This window comes from Chanodichthys erythropterus, chromosome 22 (genome assembly GCF_024489055.1).
Source record: "Chanodichthys erythropterus isolate Z2021 chromosome 22, ASM2448905v1, whole genome shotgun sequence".
Taxonomy (NCBI): Eukaryota; Metazoa; Chordata; class Actinopteri; order Cypriniformes; family Xenocyprididae; genus Chanodichthys; species Chanodichthys erythropterus.
The window spans coordinates 24,657,090-24,674,558 of record NC_090242.1 but is presented as its reverse complement, the minus strand read 5'-3'; the positions used below and the strand labels follow the sequence as shown (position 1 = coordinate 24,674,558).

At 42.8% G+C, this 17,469-nt stretch overlaps 2 protein-coding genes across 2 annotated transcripts; both read right to left on the bottom strand.

Moving 5' to 3' along the window:
- Nucleotides 1-50: 50 nt before the first annotated feature.
- LOC137013208 (odorant receptor 131-2-like) lies at nt 51-1,022 on the bottom strand. The gene has a single exon (XM_067376859.1). The coding sequence runs from the start codon at nt 1,020-1,022 to the stop codon at nt 51-53; it is 972 nt and encodes a 323-aa protein (XP_067232960.1).
- A 9,029-nt stretch (nt 1,023-10,051) lies between these two features.
- On the bottom strand, nt 10,052-11,023 carry LOC137013166 (odorant receptor 131-2-like). Its single transcript, XM_067376798.1, has one exon. The coding sequence runs from the start codon at nt 11,021-11,023 to the stop codon at nt 10,052-10,054; it is 972 nt and encodes a 323-aa protein (XP_067232899.1).
- Nucleotides 11,024-17,469: the final 6,446 nt, after the last annotated feature.

Below are 17,469 nucleotides of genomic sequence, written 5' to 3'. Positions count from 1 at the left end.
ATATTACCACTGTGAATATCAAATTATTAATGTCTTCTTAGACTAGACAATTAATGTACATTAACAGAGGGCCTTACTTTTCCTGAACGATAGCAGAAGAAATATTTAAATAAGGGCCACACCGCTTCATCTCTCATACCATAGATCAGAGGACTCAGGCAGCGCGGCAGAATGAGAACAATAAGATAATTAAGATATCTGAGATTTATGAAAAGAGATGGGCTGCTTCCAGTCATCATGTACAGCGTCCTTTCTATTATTGTATACAAAAAAGAGCTAAGACACAATCCCAGCTGAATCAAATGCAATAGCACCGTTCGGAGGGCTTTTTTAGCTGAATCTTTATCAGAGGAAACAGACCTGGCTGTGATCATAATGCTAATGTATGTGAAAATAATGATCACTGCAACCGACACAAAATAAAGAACATCAAATGCTTGATATTTATCCAGCTGCCATTTGTATAGAAACAATTTTTCTAATGTGCAAAATATAATACCGGCTAAATAATTGGGGTTGACAGTTAAAACTAAAATAATGTCTGTTATAAAATTGATAGAACTAAGGAACCAGATGATTCCTATGGCAATTCCAGTCCTTTTTGGTGTGGCGATGTTGCAGTGTCTCAGAGGGAAGCAGATCGCCACGTACCGCTCCAGAGACATCAGTGCTAGAGTCAGAGGAGCGTTACGGAAAGTGCAGTGAGAAATAAAAACTAATAGAGTGCATATTGATTTGGGTATTGGAAGGAAACACAGAGCCACTGTGTACATAATAGTTGTGAGCAGCAAAAGCACAGAGTCATTCATAAGCATGTGGCCAAAAAGAATGTAGCGCGGCGTCTCCTGGAATATGTGCTTGCTTCCTAGAGCAAAGAGCATCACACAGTTTACAAAAACAAAGAACAGGGATGTTAACACAGCCACTGCAGTTTTAGTGCTGAGCCCAGCATCCATGTCTTGATTATAGATTTGCTGATAAGTTAATGAGGCATCCTCAGCTGTGCCATTGGATCCCGCCATAAACCTAAAAAAAACAAAAACTAGAGCTGATTAGAGCAAAGTTATACTAAGAAAGATGTACTAAAACTCATGTCCAGTGCAATTTGATGAAATCTTTTTCCATTTGTTTATGTTGATTATGTGAATGTAAGATTAATATTTTTTAAAAATCTGCATAAAATGCAACAGATTTCAGACATCAACCTTTCATCTGCTCCAGCTGGAGATTCCACAAACAATTTTCCTCCTGAATTTATATAGCTGTTAAAGAGTGGCAGACAGAACCACATGGGTATGTTGTCACTGGGTGGATGGGAGGGAGCCCTTTTTTATTTAAAGCTAAATGTGTCAAATTGTACAAATTGTATCATCAACAAAACAATATGTGCAAATTGCCTTTCAGTACAGTTCTAAATATGCTCACCTTTAGGTCATGGTACATGTGACTTTTTGGTATGAAATCTTCACTAATTTTATAAAGTAAACATAGGATCAATCAGCATCACACACCTGTAGGTCATAAATAGGTGCGTAGGAAAAAAGACTGGTAAAGTCAAAATACAAAAAAACAGAAAATCCTGCACACTATCAACTTGCAAAACAGTAAAAAAAAGTTATTTATTAGCAACGTTTCGATTGTATGATCTTCATCAGGCATCGACATTGTATTCAAACTCCATTGTATTTAAAACATGAGAAATCACAGTGAAGAATCATCAATATCCAATCAAGTGATATTATTAATGATATCATAATATATGTAATAGTAATATTTCATAACATCACATTAAATAATGCTTCATTATTCATACCCAAAGGTTATAAAGTCTGACGGGTAAAAATCCAGAACAATTCGCGTCTCTGTAAGAGCAATTCAACATCGCCCCCTCTAGGTGGCACAGTCACTTTCTCAATCCCACAGAAGCATAAGGAGGAAACATCATGTTTAAAAGACAAGAAATATGCAGCGACTGGATAGTTAACATCTTTCCTTCTGATGGAACTCTTATGTTCACTAATTCTTTGTTTGAGTTGACGTGAAGTTTTTCCAACATAGCCCAAGCCACAAGGTGTTTTTTCGTATAAAGTAAACATATAAAAATGCAAAAAGGTCTGCACTCTAAAAATACTTTTATTATATTCAAACAGAAGATATCTCTGTTACAGATCCCTTGTTTCCCTGGACTCCATTTCCCATTATCCTCCTGTTCTCCACACCTGCACTCACTTCCCTCGTCAGCTCCTCATCGTCACTCATCACCTGCACCTGGACTCTATTGTCAGCACTCCCCATATATTGCACTCACTCCCTTCACTCCTCGTCCGTTCTCTGTTTTGTTAAGATGTATGTTTGGTGTTCCCTGCTTTCTGTTGAATAAACATATCATTCGTATTGTGGAAATCCGTATCAGCCTCATCTCTACCAGCATCCGTAACAGAAGAACGGACCTTAAACGACCGGATTTTCCACAAAAAAAAAATGGAGACTTCCACCAGCTCCCTGGCTCCTGCTCCTCCAATGCCTCTCACTCTTCTGACAACCGGCGATCGCCTCATCGGGCTCCTACAGGTGGGTCGTTCGCTGGAGAGGTATGTGGAGGAGTTCGTGGAGCTTGCTTTCTTGTCTGACTGGCCTGATGCTCAGTTGATCTCCTTGTTTTTGGATGGATTGGATGACGACACTATCCGTTTTGATGAACCTGTTTTTTGTTTCTCCTTAAGCGATACTATCAATTTAATTTTGTGGTTGAATGGCTCCAAATTCTTAGTAGAAGAGGTTCAGGATCAGTGTTGTCGTCCAGTCCATCCAGAAACACGGTTGGCCGGGCCAGTCAGTCAACCTCCGGCTTCCTCCGCACACCTTTCCAGCGAACTCCCTGCCTGCCCCACACGGGACCCACAATCCTCAACTGGGTCCCGTAAGCGGAGGAGGAGGAAGCAAGCCGCTTCAGTGTCTCCAGAGCCCGTTCCAGTATCTCCAGAGCCCGCTCCAGTATCTCCAGAGCCCGCTCCAGTATCTCCAGAGCCCGCTCCAGTATCTCCAGAGCCCGCTCCAGTGTCTCCAGAGCCCGCTCCAGTGTCTCCAGAGCCCGCTCCAGTATCTCCAGAGCCCGCTCCAGTATCTCCAGAGCCCGCTCCAGTGTCTCCAGAGCCCGCTCCAGTGTCTCCAGAGCCCGCTCCAGTGTCTCCAGAGCCCGCTCCAGTATCTCCAGAGCCAGCTCCAGTATCTCCAGAGCCAGCTCCAGTCCCCACAGAGCCAGCTCCAGTGCCTGTGGGGATTTTAATTGTATTTGAGGGGATGAAATGGCCCTCAACCCCAGTCTCCGCCGCCGAGCCAAGTTCTCCAGTCTCCTCCGAGCCAAGTTCTCCAGTCTCCTCCGAGCCAAGTTCTCCAGTCTCCTCCGAGCCAAGTTCTCCAGTCTCCTCCGAGCCAAGTTCTCCAGTCTCCGCCGAGCAAGCAGCGCCAGTCCCCGCCGAGCAAGCAGCGCCAGTCCCCGCCGAGCAAGCAGCGCCAGTCTCCGCCGAGCAAGCAGCGCCAGTCTCCGCCGAGCAAGCAGCGCCAGTCTCCGCCGAGCAAGCAGCGCCAGTCTCCGCCGAGCAAGCAGCGCCAGTCTCCGCCGAGCAAGCAGCGCCAGTCTCCGCCGAGCAAGCAGCGCCAGTCTCCGCCGAGCAAGCAGCGCCAGTCTCCGCCGAGCAAGCAGCGCCAGTCTCCGCCGCCGAGCAAAGTTCTCCAGTCTCCGCCGCCGAGCAAAGTTCTCCAGTCTCCGCCGCCGAGCAAAGTTCTCCAGTCTCCGCCGCCGAGCAAAGTTCTCCAGTCTTCGCCGCCGCCGCCGAGCCCTCAGCTCCAGCCGCCGCCGCCGAGCCAGCCGCTCCAGCCGCCGCCGCCGAGCCAGCCGCTCCAGCCGCCGCCGCCGCCGAACCAACTGCTCCTATGAACTGTGTGTCTGAACCCTCCAGCCCAAAGACTGTTTCCCCTCCCTGCCTCCCTCTCCCGCCTCCGTCCATATGTCTCAGCACTGAACCTTCACCTCAAGCCCCCTCGCCCAGATCTCCACCTCGGACCTCTGGGCGATTACCTACACCCTGGCTCCAACCTCCCTCGTCTCCACCATGGCCCATCAGTCCACTAGTCTCACCAGTATCCATCCTGCCTCCACTCACACCTTGTTCACTCGTCGGCCTGCCCTCCCCTCTGGACTACACTCCTCCGGCTCCGCTCCGTCACTCCGTCCCTCAGTTCCAGTTGGCCTCCTCACTCCCCCCGGTGTTCGTTTTGTTGGCTGTCCTCCTGCTTCCACTGCGGCCTTCTGGAGCCCCGGCTGCGCTTCGGTCGGCGGAGCCTTCGGTTCCGCCATCACCCGCCAGTCCTTCAGCGACGCCTGGGCTCAACGCCTCGAAGGCTTCGGCTCCTGACCCGCCATGGCGGCCTGCTGCACCTGACCCGCCATGTCTGCCCGCTGCACCTGACCCGCCATGTCTTCCCGCTGCATGTCTGCCCGCTGCACCTGACCCGCCATGGCTGCCCGCTGCACCTGACCCGCCATGGCTGCCCGCTGCACCTGACCCGCCATGGCTGCCCGCTGCACCTGACCCGCCATGGCTGCCCGCTGCACCTGACCCGCCATGGCTGCCTTCAGCCCCTGACCCGCCATGGCTGCCCACGGCTCCTGACCCGCCATGGCTGCCCACGGCTCCTGACCCCCCATGGCTGCCCACGGCTCCTGACCCCCCATGGTTTTTGGACCTGCCCTGGAGACCTCCACTCCAGTCTACTCCTCCCCCTGCTCCGGTTTGAGGTCTCCAGGGCGCCCGCCCCCCTCCCGGTTGTTACATCTACGGCGCGAGGACGCGCCTACCGGGAGGGGGAGGTACTGTTACAGATCCCTTGTTTCCCTGGACTCCATTTCCCATTATCCTCCTGTTCTCCACACCTGCACTCACTTCCCTCGTCAGCTCCTCATCGTCACTCATCACCTGCACCTGGACTCTATTGTCAGCACTCCCCATATATTGCACTCACTCCCTTCACTCCTCGTCCGTTCTCTGTTTTGTTAAGATGTATGTTTGGTGTTCCCTGCTTTCTGTTGAATAAACATATCATTCGTATTGTGGAAATCCGTATCAGCCTCATCTCTACCAGCATCCGTAACAATCTCCTGTTTAAATATAATAAAAGTATTTTTAGAGTGCCGACCTTTTTACATTTTTATACTGATACATAGGTCTTAGTACCTAATTAGCTGTGAGAGCGAGGTGAGTGCTTTGAATAAAAAAACGTATGAACTTCATATGTCTATATATGTATTTCATATGTCAGGCTTTAAAAGATTAAAAAATGGACGTGCGAGTAGGATAGTGTGGAGGGCAGGACGAGGCCGAGCCGTGAGAGCTGGGCAAGGTACGAGACTGGTGTGGCGTGCTGGTGACACTGATTAGCAAAAGATGTAGAGAAAGTCCCATTAGTGATCTCTCTTCATAGTATGAACCCCACTTTCTTGTCTTTCTCGAAGTAAGAGGTAAAAATGTTTTTATTAAATTGATATCTTATTGACTTTACATGCACTTTTTACTTCGAGGGTTCCCTTGGAATGTGGATTACACGTGGACCAGATGTGGGCTGGATCTGGGCCAACACTACGTTGCTGTCTGGAGCAGGCGTGACAGGCTGACCTGCTTTTGACCACAGTGAGGGGTTAGGGCCTGAATTGGTTCAGGAGCTCTGCCGAGACACAGATCTAGCACTGTGGGCAACCAAGCAGCTGTTGGCCATTCTATGGCTACCATGGTTGCTAGAGCGGCATCTGCCTAATGGGTCAATCTAATGGGAATAAAAGAGAAAGACAAGGCTTTTTTCCTTGACACATCTATCTCGCCCCCCACCCCTGCCTGTTCAGAAACATGGTAAACAGGTATCAGGAGGCAAAACTTTAGTTGGCAAATGTCAGTTGGCGGCATTCAAGGAGCTACTCCCTCATCCTGTCCAGGAACTGGAAGCTTCCACTATCCATGCTCAATAGGGGCCAGCTTCCGGAGCAGCCAAGAAGAAAAAAATCCCAAATTAGTCTGGTTACACCTCTACATCATGTGCCACACTTACTTTTGGGCCCTCGGGTGGTGTCTCTACTTATCCTGCCACCCTTGGTAATTTTGGAGGTGAAGGTGTCAGATGGGCCTTTCACCCCATCTTAGCTCATGAGCGAATACTCCCTTCAGTTAGTTTTAGCGTTCCCTGCAAGTTTGCTGCTACAGGGACTCTAACAGACCATAATGATCAAAAAAATTATTTCTCTGTCAGACTTTGCGTGGCAACTTCTGCCCAACATCTCTCAGTGTGTCCTGAACAATATAAGAAAAGGTTACATGGTTTAGTTTGGGACTAAACTCTTCGGACATACAGGTTCAAGATGCTTAGTCTCAAACTCAGTGTCACAAATTCAATTAGAGTATTTGTTTGTTGCAACAGATCTAAAGAGTCTGCCAGAACACATGAATTTTCTCGGGTTTGCTTTTGGGGGCGAAGCTTACCAATATTGAGTTTTTCCTTTCTGCCTAGCCTTGTCCCCAAGCACATTCACCAAGTACATGGATGCTGCTCTGGCTCCAGGGTATCCATGTACTGAATTACAACTAGCTCATATTAGCTCAATCAGAGGAGTTAGCGGCACAGAATCAAGATTTTGTACTCACTCATATGAAGCATCTGGGACTCAGAATACTTTCTCCCGAACAGAGGACCATGTTTCTGGAGGTCAGCATTAGGGGCTTGTTGCAGTCACAAGTGTCTAATGACGGATGCCTCTCTCGTGGAATGGGTCGTGGTTCTCAATTGCCGACCAGCTAGTGATCTTTGGGAGGACTCTCATCTCTTTTGGCACATAAATTGCCTTAAAATGAGGGCAGTGTTTCTAGCTCTGAAACACTTCCTTCCACAGCTGAGGAGCTACCACATGTTGGTCCAGACAGACAACACTTTGGTAGTTTCCTACATCAATCACCAGGGCAGGCTGTGATCGCACCCTCTTTTCAAGCAGACACAACATATCCTGCTGTGGGGGGAAGAAAAGTTCCTTTCTCTAAAAACTGTTTAAATTTAGGGGCATACAAACATGGGGGCAGACATCCTGTCGAGGCAGGGGCTGAGGCCCAGGGAAAGGCGACTCCTCCCTGAAGTAGTGGACTCCATATGGAAGAGGTACAATAGAGCGGAAATGGATCTGTTTGCCTCTGATGAGACAACCCACTGGTTCGCCCTCACACCTCCAGCTCCATTGGGGCTTGATACCACAGTACAGGCATGACCAAGGTTGCACCTGTACGCCTTTCCCTATGATAGCTCTTTTCCAAGCAGTTCTATAAAGGATTCACCTGGACCAAGTTCACTTCCTTCTAGTGGCTCTATTCTGCCCGGCCTGAGTTTGGTTTGCAAACCTAATGTCTCTCCTGGACGGCATCCCCTGGGAGATCCCAATCTAGACAGATCTTCTATCTCTAGTGCAGGGGACAATATTTAAGGGGCTTTGGGTCTGGCACCTGTGGGGTACCAGTCCATAGACAATCCTCCATTCTAGCAGGGCTGGCTCCAGATACTTTGAGTTTCCTCCTGGTACCTAGCATTGGTCCTGGGAGCTTTAAAAGAAGCTCAAAATCCATTTGAACCCCTGGAGTCTGTATCAAAAAAATGCTGACTCTCAAAGTCGCTCTGCTATTAGCATTAACATCAGTCATCAGTCACTTTGCAGGCTTTCTATCCTCCACCTCATGAGACGCTGAAGCAAGAAAGCCTCTACTTGCTATATCCGGTCTGTGCTCTGAGGATCTATGTTAACCTCTCAGGCCAGTGACGTAGATTCTCATAGCTTCTGGTATGCTTTGGTGATCCCAATACAGGCAATGCATTTACCAAGCAGCGTATATTGCATTGGATTATAGATCCAATATCATCCTCTCCTATTAAGCGCACTTTGCTTCTAGGGGTCAGAGCCCACTCCACTAGGAGTGTAGCATCTTTCAAAGTTCTTGTGAGAGGTGCACCTTTACAGGATGTTTGTGCTGCGGCAGGCTGGTTTTCTCCACACACATTCATCAGGTTCTAATGTTCGGACATGGATTCAAACCAAAGAACCCAAGTCCTTCAGGGTTGACCCAAAGTTCAGTCTGTGCTCAACAAGCCTCTGTACCTATACACAGCCTTGTGGGCAGGCTCTGTTCCATTGGGCGTGGTAACATTGGAATTGATTTTCCCATAGAATCAACAGCATGACGCAGCATTGAGTTCCACTCAAAAGGAAACGTCTCAGGTTATGTATGTAACCCGGTTCCCTGAGAGATGCTGATGAGATGCTGCATTGTGTTGCCATGCCCTAGTTACACCTGTGCATTTTCTTCAGACTAATTGAATCTGTTGGCACGCATTACTGGCATTTATTTATGGACTCTGTGACTCATTACGCTGTCACGACATTGATAAGTTCAGCCAATGAGATTGCCGTGTGTTGATGCATGCTTCAGACACCGGCTCACATGGGAGCATTTCCATAGCGTCAATGCCACGACACAGCATCTCGTTCCCTTTACATTATCATTGCTTTGAATTTTGATACTCCCTTGTCACTGAACTGTCAACTGTCAGTTCAGTGACAAGGCAACTGTCACTATGAGCAATGAGCGGTTCTTTTTATGCATGCTAGCATGTTTGTGTATTTGGCAATATACTTTCAGTTAAGGCATTGGAGGGTGGTCGGATGTCCAAGGGCATCCTGCCCTTCACCTGCCTCTCCAAGGTTTGGAATGGAGATTGCCAGTGGGTCTGTAAGCAGTGGTAGATTGCCTTGGCATTTCTTTCTTGCTACCTAGGTCAGTCACCCTGCTCAGATCCCCTGAGAGTCTTTACCAGGGTTAGAGTCTGCAGTCCACAAACATCCCTCTACACAAGCATCCTATGTTGTGTATCCCGCTTACAGCTCTGCCCTTGGGGCTATAGGCTGAGGCCTGTCCCACAGAGACAGAGTAAGGTTTTGTACACTGGTGTGTTTGAACATGCTTCAGACACTGGTCACGCTAATGGCTTCCCCATAGTGTCAACAACAAGATGCAGCAGGTTTCTCAGGAAACCGAGTTACATACGCAACCTGGAATGTTTATGGATAAATCTTTTCGGAAGGGTTTAAAAATAGAAAGTAAAGCTCACTGAACCCACATTAATTTTGAGGCCAGATTACACAAATGTTGTACTAAAAAGTTATTTATCTCCTGTATATCTTTGGGAAATGATTAAAAAAAAGCCCACACACTTCGTTGACAGAGAGTGTGGGCTTTTTTGAATCATTTCCCTTGGAGTTTTTGGCAATTTTTTAAGATGAGCTCTTGGCTATTTCTCATTAAGTATCTTTAAAAATATACTGACTATGCAGTCAATTATACCATCATAAAAAGTTTTTATGTATTTATACACCCAATATGCCAGAATTGAACATGAAAATCTCTGCTGCATTTAGATTTAAATGATTAAAAGAATGTAGGATTCCATCACTGTACAATGTAAACAGTCCCTACAACCAAACATATGCAAAAGCAATGTAAGACTTTCTCTACTACTATAATGCTATCATCCCTTTTTGTCATAGGTCTGGTAGGAGCAATTCTGTCTCTTAGTCATATGCCCATGTAATAAGATAAAATATATGAGATATAAATAGAAGAAAAACACATTATAAAGAGCAACAAATGGGCATTATACAGGTTTGTTCATGGAATATATTGTGAACAAAATGAAATATTCAACAAATGAACTATTTTTAGGATCACTGTATATCTGTTAATAATTCAATACACTACATATTACACAAGCTTATATATGTGTGGTTTATGTATGATGAACTATACGAACTAGACTTTTAAAGTTCAAAAGTGTACAAATGCATAATACATGGCTGTCAAGGCTGTCAAGTTTGAACATTGCAATTACTATGATATTATGCTTAAGGTTTTTGCAACTTGCAAGCCTCAATATCTTTTTGGATATTACCATTTGCATGTCAAAAAACATACAGTTAATGTACATTAATAGAGGGTTTTACTTTTCCTGAACGATAACAGAAAAAATATTTGAACAAGGGCCACACCGCTTCATCTCTCATACCATAGATCAGAGGACTCAGACAACGTGGTAGAATGAGAATAATAAGAAAATTTAGATATCTAAGATTTATGAAGAGAGACGAGTTGCTTCCAGTCATCATGTACAATGTCCTTTCTATTGTGGTGTACAGGAAAGAGGTAAGACACAATCCCAGCTGAATCAAATGCAATAGCACTGTTCGGAGGGCTTTTTTAGCTGAATCTTTATCAGAGGAAACAGACCTGGCTGTGATCATAATGCTAATGTATGTGAAAATAATGATCACTGCAACCGACACAAAATAAAGAACATCAAATGCTTGATATTTATCCAGCTGCCATTTGTATAGAAACAATTTTTCTAATGTGCAAAATATAATACCGGCTAAATAATTGGGGTTGACAGTTAAAACTAAAATAATGTCTGCTATAATATTGATAGAACTAAGGAACCAGATGATTCCTATGGCAATTCCAGTCCTTTTTGGTGTGGCGATGTTGCAGTGTCTCAGAGGGAAGCAGATCGCCACGTACCGCTCCAGAGACATCAGTGCTAGAGTCAGAGGAGCGTTACGGAAAGTGCAATAGGAGATAAAGACTAATAGAGTGCATATTGATTTGGGCAATTGAAGGAAACACTGAGCCACTGCATACATTATGATTGAGACCAGCAAAAGCACAGAGTCATTCATAAGCATGTGGCCAAAAAGAATGTAGCGCGGCGTCTCCTGGAATATGCGCTTGCTTCCTAGAGCAAAGAGCATCACACAGTTTACAAAAACAAAGAACAGAGACGTTAACACAGCCACTGCAGTTTTAGTGCTGAGCCCAGCATCCATGTCTTGATTATAGATTTGCTGATAAGTGAAAGACACATCCTCAGCTGTGCCATTGGATCCCGCCATAAGCTGAAACACAAGAAACAGTGAAACAAGACCGGTTGGAACAATTTATATTATAATGATCATGCCCAATGCAATCTTTTTCCATCTGTTGATTATGTGCATTAAAGATGAATATTTTCGGAAGTTTGCATATGCAACAGACCTCTTACACAGATGTGTTGCCTTTCTACCTTGAGGCATCAACCTTTCATCTGCGACAGCTGCAGATTCCTCAAATAATTTTGCTCCTGAACTTATATAGCTGTTAAACAGTGGCAGACAGAACCACATGGGTATGCCATAAGTGTCACTGGGTGGGTAGGAAACCTGTTTGTTTTTTTCTTTAAGCATCATTCTTGCACATTTTTAAAGAGTGCGTGTGTGCTTGCTGTCACTATAATGGTCACAGTCCCTATAACCAAATGTATGCAACAGAAATGTAAGACCCTCTCTGCTGCAATAATGTTGTCGTCCCTCTTAAATTCAATAAAATACAGAAAAAAGAGCAACAAATGGACATTGTACAAGTTTGTTTAGAGAAAATATTGTGAGCAAACTCAACTCTAAGGACAAAAAATTTAATATTCATCAAATTAATGCTGAACTATAAATCAACTATACATATGAGTTGTTTATGGTTACAAAAAACCTATATAGTATATAAAATTCTAATGAGGTGTTAAGTTTTTTCTATGGCACTCCTATACTTGTTTAAGAGGCATTATTATTTTCCCAACATTGTTTTTTTTTTTTTCATGAATGTCTTTCCAATAAAATGAAAGCATGAAAATGACACAGAAAAATGATAATATAAATAAAAAATATTTTGTAAAATTATGCATGTGTATATCACTGACCCTTTTAAGAGACTTAAAACATATTTTTGCAAGAGAATAAGAATAATTGCTCTCAAAATTGCTATCATTTATTTTAACCTGAAAAACAGGTTTTAACATTTAAACAGAACTAGAATTTTACATCACCATTTGCATATCAAATTATAATTCATTCATATCCTCTCATACAGTTAATGTACAATAACAGAGTGTCTCACTTTACCTTAACAAAAGCAGAAGAAATATTTGAACTAGGGCCACACTGTTAGGGATCATCTGGTTTTGGGTGGGTTTTAGCACTTGTTTTCAATTGGTTTCCATGCTTTTTATTAGTTGATCATCAGTTAGGCTACTCCTGTTGTTAATTTAATTGATCGGTTTGTCTATTTAAACTGTGTTTCCTTCAGTTCTTTGTCAGTTCTCATTGTGTTTGGTAGTTTTGTTCGTGTGTTTTCTGAATACCTTGAGTTCTTAGATGCAATTGAAGAGTTCAGATGCAAAACCCTCTAAATCCATCAGACTTCTTTTCTTTAAAATGAGCATTTTTTACCAGGCTTTTACGATCAAGTCCAGGAATTTCATTTTAAAGGTAATGATAAGGTTATTAGCTAGTGAATAAAATAACTTTTTTTTAAAAATGTCACTCTAGACAATTCATTGGTTTTTAACAAGTTCGATTTTCTTTTGCGTCAAAACCAGCTAAATCCACTCATGCTTTTTTTGCAAAAACCTCTAAATCCACCTATTTGGGACAAGACATGGTAAATAGTTGAAAAATCAGTCAAGATGCAACTAAAAACCCTGAAAAAGATGAGAGCACTTATCACTTAAAAACTAAACAGTAGACAAACCTCTTTACACAGGGATCTAACACGTCTCTTGTATCCAGCCTCCGCTTTTTGCCTCCTCCGTTTATATGGCACAGCTTCCATATGAGACAGAAGAATAGCATTTTGTTTGACTTTGTCTTTGGCGAAATAGAGCTGTTGTTTAATGTATAATAAATCTGATTCGTTCAAAGTAACGGCACTGCACGAAGAACTGTTATGAGTGCATGATACAATTGCGACCAAGCCATTTCCACTGTAAGCTATTTTGCCTTATGACAGGAGGAGTTTTGAGGTAAATAACATTTTCTTCTGCCATTCAATATTAGTAGGACAGGCTGATCCATTTCATCTTACTCCATCTTTTATTTTAAAAATCTCAATCTGAATCGGACTCTAAAAAAACTCAGCGCGCCACTATATTGAAACCGCTCGGAATCATATGATTCGATTCGCGCCTTCTGATTGGTTCTCGGAATATAGCGGCTTTTGCTGCCAAAGGGAAGTGGCGTCTAGAGGCTTTTGCCAAAAAAAACGATATTTCTGAATGGGCTGACGCTGCGATTTAAAGGATTGCACGTGATTTGTCGAAGCACGTGATTTGTCGAATGTGTACTACGTGCCGTAAGCATTCGTTCAATGTCATTATCTCATTTTTGACAGAGATGGCGTTTAGCGGCTTTTGCATCTGAACTCTTCAATTAGATCCATTTCACCAACTTTATTGCAACCTCACAGTGACAGAAGAACTGACCCAAGAGCATGGATCTAGCGGCAGTCAGCTCTCGCAGAGGAACCAGTCCCTAGGGGCACACATGCGGGCTTTCCTGGATTTGCAACATCTTGTCCTCAATGATGATGCCAGTTTTTCTGGGCGCACCTAAATGAAAAGATCAGGGTGTGCCTGCCCGGAGATGATCCTCTGCAGAGCTTCAAGGAGTATGTGGAGTGGGTACTCCTCTACAATGGTTTCTTATTCACGATCTGCAAGAGCGAGGAGGAAATCAGTGCGCCAGCCCCAGCCTAGCGATGGCAAAGCCTGTGCTCACCACAGACGTAGAGCCAGAGCCTACCACAATCAGAGCACCAGCATCATGTACTGAGCTAAAGATCATCCCCGAGCCCGACATAACGTCTGACCAGATGCATGAGTGCCGTTCATGAATTTTATCCCTGTTTCGTGTGACCCTGTTCACCCCCACCTGCACTGCCCAGTCCTCCAGCCCTTCGGCTTCTACCCTGGTTACCAGTGATTCACCTTGATCTGAGTGTTCACCAGCCCAGCCTTGGATTGCATACACAGCTCCGCCCAGACCCTCCAGCTCCGCCTTTGTCAGTCATTTCCCCAGACTTTCAGGCCTTCAGCTGGTTCTTTATTGCAACCTCACCATGACACACACTGCTTCATCTCTCATACCATAGATCAGAGGACCCGGGCAGTGCGGCAGAATAAGAACAGTAAGGTAATTTATATATCTCAAATTTATGAAGAGAGAAGAGCTGCTTCCAATCACCATGTATAGTGTTCTTTCTATTGTGGCATAGAGGAGAGAGGTGTGACACAGTTCCAACAAAATCAAGTGCAATAGCACCATTCTGTAGGGGAATCTGGTAGTGGCAACCTGGAGAACAACCTGGATCTGGAGAGGCTACTTCCCTACATCCGTGGGAATGTTGGCTTCGTCTTCACAGATGAGGATCTGACTGAGGTCAGGGACCTGCTACTGGCAAACAAAGTGCCCACATTCTCCACCATTAACTGTAGGGGAATTTATAGATAAGGACCCAAAGACTAGATATGATGAATGAAGACCCGGAGTCAGAAGTGCAATCAATTGAAGAGAATTTTATTGAAGAATAATTTGCAGCATACACACTGGCTCTGTGTTTCCTTCCAGTACCCAAATCTATATGCACTCTGTTAGTCTTTATCTCACACTGTACTTTCTTTAATGCTCCTCTGACTCTAGCACTGATGTCTCTGGAGCGGTGTGTGGCGATCTGCTTCCCTCTGAGACACCGCAACATCACCACACCATAAAGGACTGGAATCGCCATAGGAATCATCAGGTTCAGGTTAAAAATCCTAAAACTTGTTCATTTCCAGATTTAAAAAAATTCTACAAATATTTTTCAGTGTGGTCTCAGATATATGCATCCACCTTATTGTCTGTGAATGTGCTTACAATTCATTTATAGGTAAATAACTAAGAATAACAAAGTGCAGTAAACAGTAAAAGTATTTGCGCTACAAATCATTGTCTTTATAATTATGACAATGCATAAGAAATACCAGTTTGCAATATCAAGCAGAAAAACAGCTAAAATATAGAGCTAAAAGAACTGGAAGCGGATAATACCGGAAGCCAGACATGTTAAATTATGAAAAGCCACACAATGGCAAATAAAAAGAATAAAAGAAAAAATATAATGTAAATAAACCATAAGAAAAGAATTTAAAAGCACATATGTTAAATACAGGCCTATTCATTATTTATACATTTAATGATAAGTTAAAAATAGTATATGTAAATTTGATTTAGAAGGTTGTCCAGCACATCCCATGCAGACAATAAATGCTGCCATATTAATTTCAGAAGACTGATATTTGGATTTATAAATAAATATTGATTGAGAACTTTGGCTGGGCTTTTGGTGGGAACATTGTTTTGTATTTACTAAAGCAGCTATACTCTTGGGTAAGAGCAACCTGGGCACAGTTACATCCAGTCTGTCCTAAACTGCTCCCTGATCTCCTCATTATGACACATATTAATAATTTATGATTTTTCTGTCTATCAAGTGTGCTGTATTTGTGAAAACATGGCTTCCTTGGGGATATAAGCCTCTGTGTCTTCCCTGTGTGTGTGAATACACCAAAACAAAGATACAAAATAAAGATTCATATTATAATGTATAAACAACCAGTGGCCAAGAACCCCTGAAGAGATGGAAGAGGTTCTCCTTATTCTAACTTTGAATATTACATTTCAATAAAATCATTATTGAAATATAAACCTGTATACTTTTCATACACTCTTTATGCTTTCAGTTTTACTTAATATATTTGGTAAGACTTTACACTCTCAGAAAATAAAGCTACAAAATCTGTCACTGTGTAAGCTACCCTTTCAAAAGGTACTAGAATGTACCATTTAGGTACTACCGTAATATGCACAATTTAGCTGCACGCTTCAGGCATTTTAAAAAGGTACCTTCTGAAACTTTCTGAGAGTATAGGCCACAATAAGGTCTCATTAGTTCACATTAATGCATTAACCAACATTAACAATGAGCAATACGATTGTCACAACGATATTTGTTCATCTTTGTTCACGTTAGTTAATAAAAACACAACTCTTTAATTGTTCATTTTTCAAGTTTATCTGCAATTCACTGATTATCAAGGGATTCCTGAAGCACTAGACCTAAAGAGAAGCCTTGTTTTCCCTCTTAATGATGACAAGTGCCTCAGGTCTGACTTGGCAGATGGATTTTAATAATTAATAAGCTTTAATGAGAAGGTTTTATCTAAGGTTTTATTTATGTCGGTCTTAGGGGTGTTCTTGCTGCTCTCTTGTGTCTCTTTACTTAAATGTTTATAAAGTTGTCCGTCCATCATCATTACTATCATCATGTCACTGTGGTAATAACTTTTCAAACTTATAGCCTTATTTATCTATTGCCACATTCAAAGTAGTAGCTTACACATCTAACTATTAAAATCATGTATAGTTTCATAATCTGACTGAATTATTTCACTGGAATTCATTTAATTGTATTACATTTACAACATGAAGGAAAGACAAGTAAAAAACCAATTTGTGTTTAAAAAGACAAAAATGAAATTAAAGTGTTAACTACATTTGTCAGCCCTATTACCCAAATAATTATGAGAAAAAGATGATCAAACAAATACTTTAGCTTATGGAAACCATCTGTGGTCTTAAAGGATTAGTTCACTTTCAAATTAAAGTTTCCTGATAATTTACTCACCCCCATGTCATCCAAGATGTTCATGTCTTTCTTTCTTCAGTCGAAAAAAAAACAAGGTTTTTAATGAAAACATTCCAGGATTTTTCTCCATATAGTGGACTTCAATGGAGCCCAAATGGTTGAAGGTCAAAATTACAGTTTACAGCGATCCCAGACGAGAAATAAGGATCTTATCTAGAGAAACTATCGCTCATTTTCTTAAAAAAAAAAATGTTTTATATGTTTTAACCATAAATGCTCATCTTGAACTAGCTCTCTTCTTCTTCTTCTCTATTAGAATTCTGTCAGTGTAGACACTGCTAAGCGTATTACTGCCCTCCACAGGTCAAAGTTTGAACTAAATTATCATATACAATGCTAGTGCAAGTATATAACAATTAGTTCAAAGTTTGACCTGTGGAGGGCAGTAATACACTTAGCAGTGTCTACACTGCCGGAATTCAAATAGAGAAGAAGAAGAGAGCTAGTTCAAGATGCACGTCCTGATATTGCTGAGTTAGATACATTCAGGTTATGCAGTTCAAGATGAGCATTTATTGTTAAAACTTTTATATATTAGAAAATGAGCAATGGTTTCTCTAGATAAGACCCTTATTCCTCATCTGGGATCGTGTAGAATGCTTTGAAGCTGCACTGAAACTGTAATTTTGACCTTTGTTGGAAATCTCAGAAGCATAGACCAGGAGACTTTGGGATCTCTTGAAGCAGAAGTTACTCTTTATTGAGAAACTGTGGTCATCCAAAGTCTAACTAATGCAGTGTATACATGAAGTTTTATAGGCATTCAGTGGGCAGTCCTTAAAGGTGT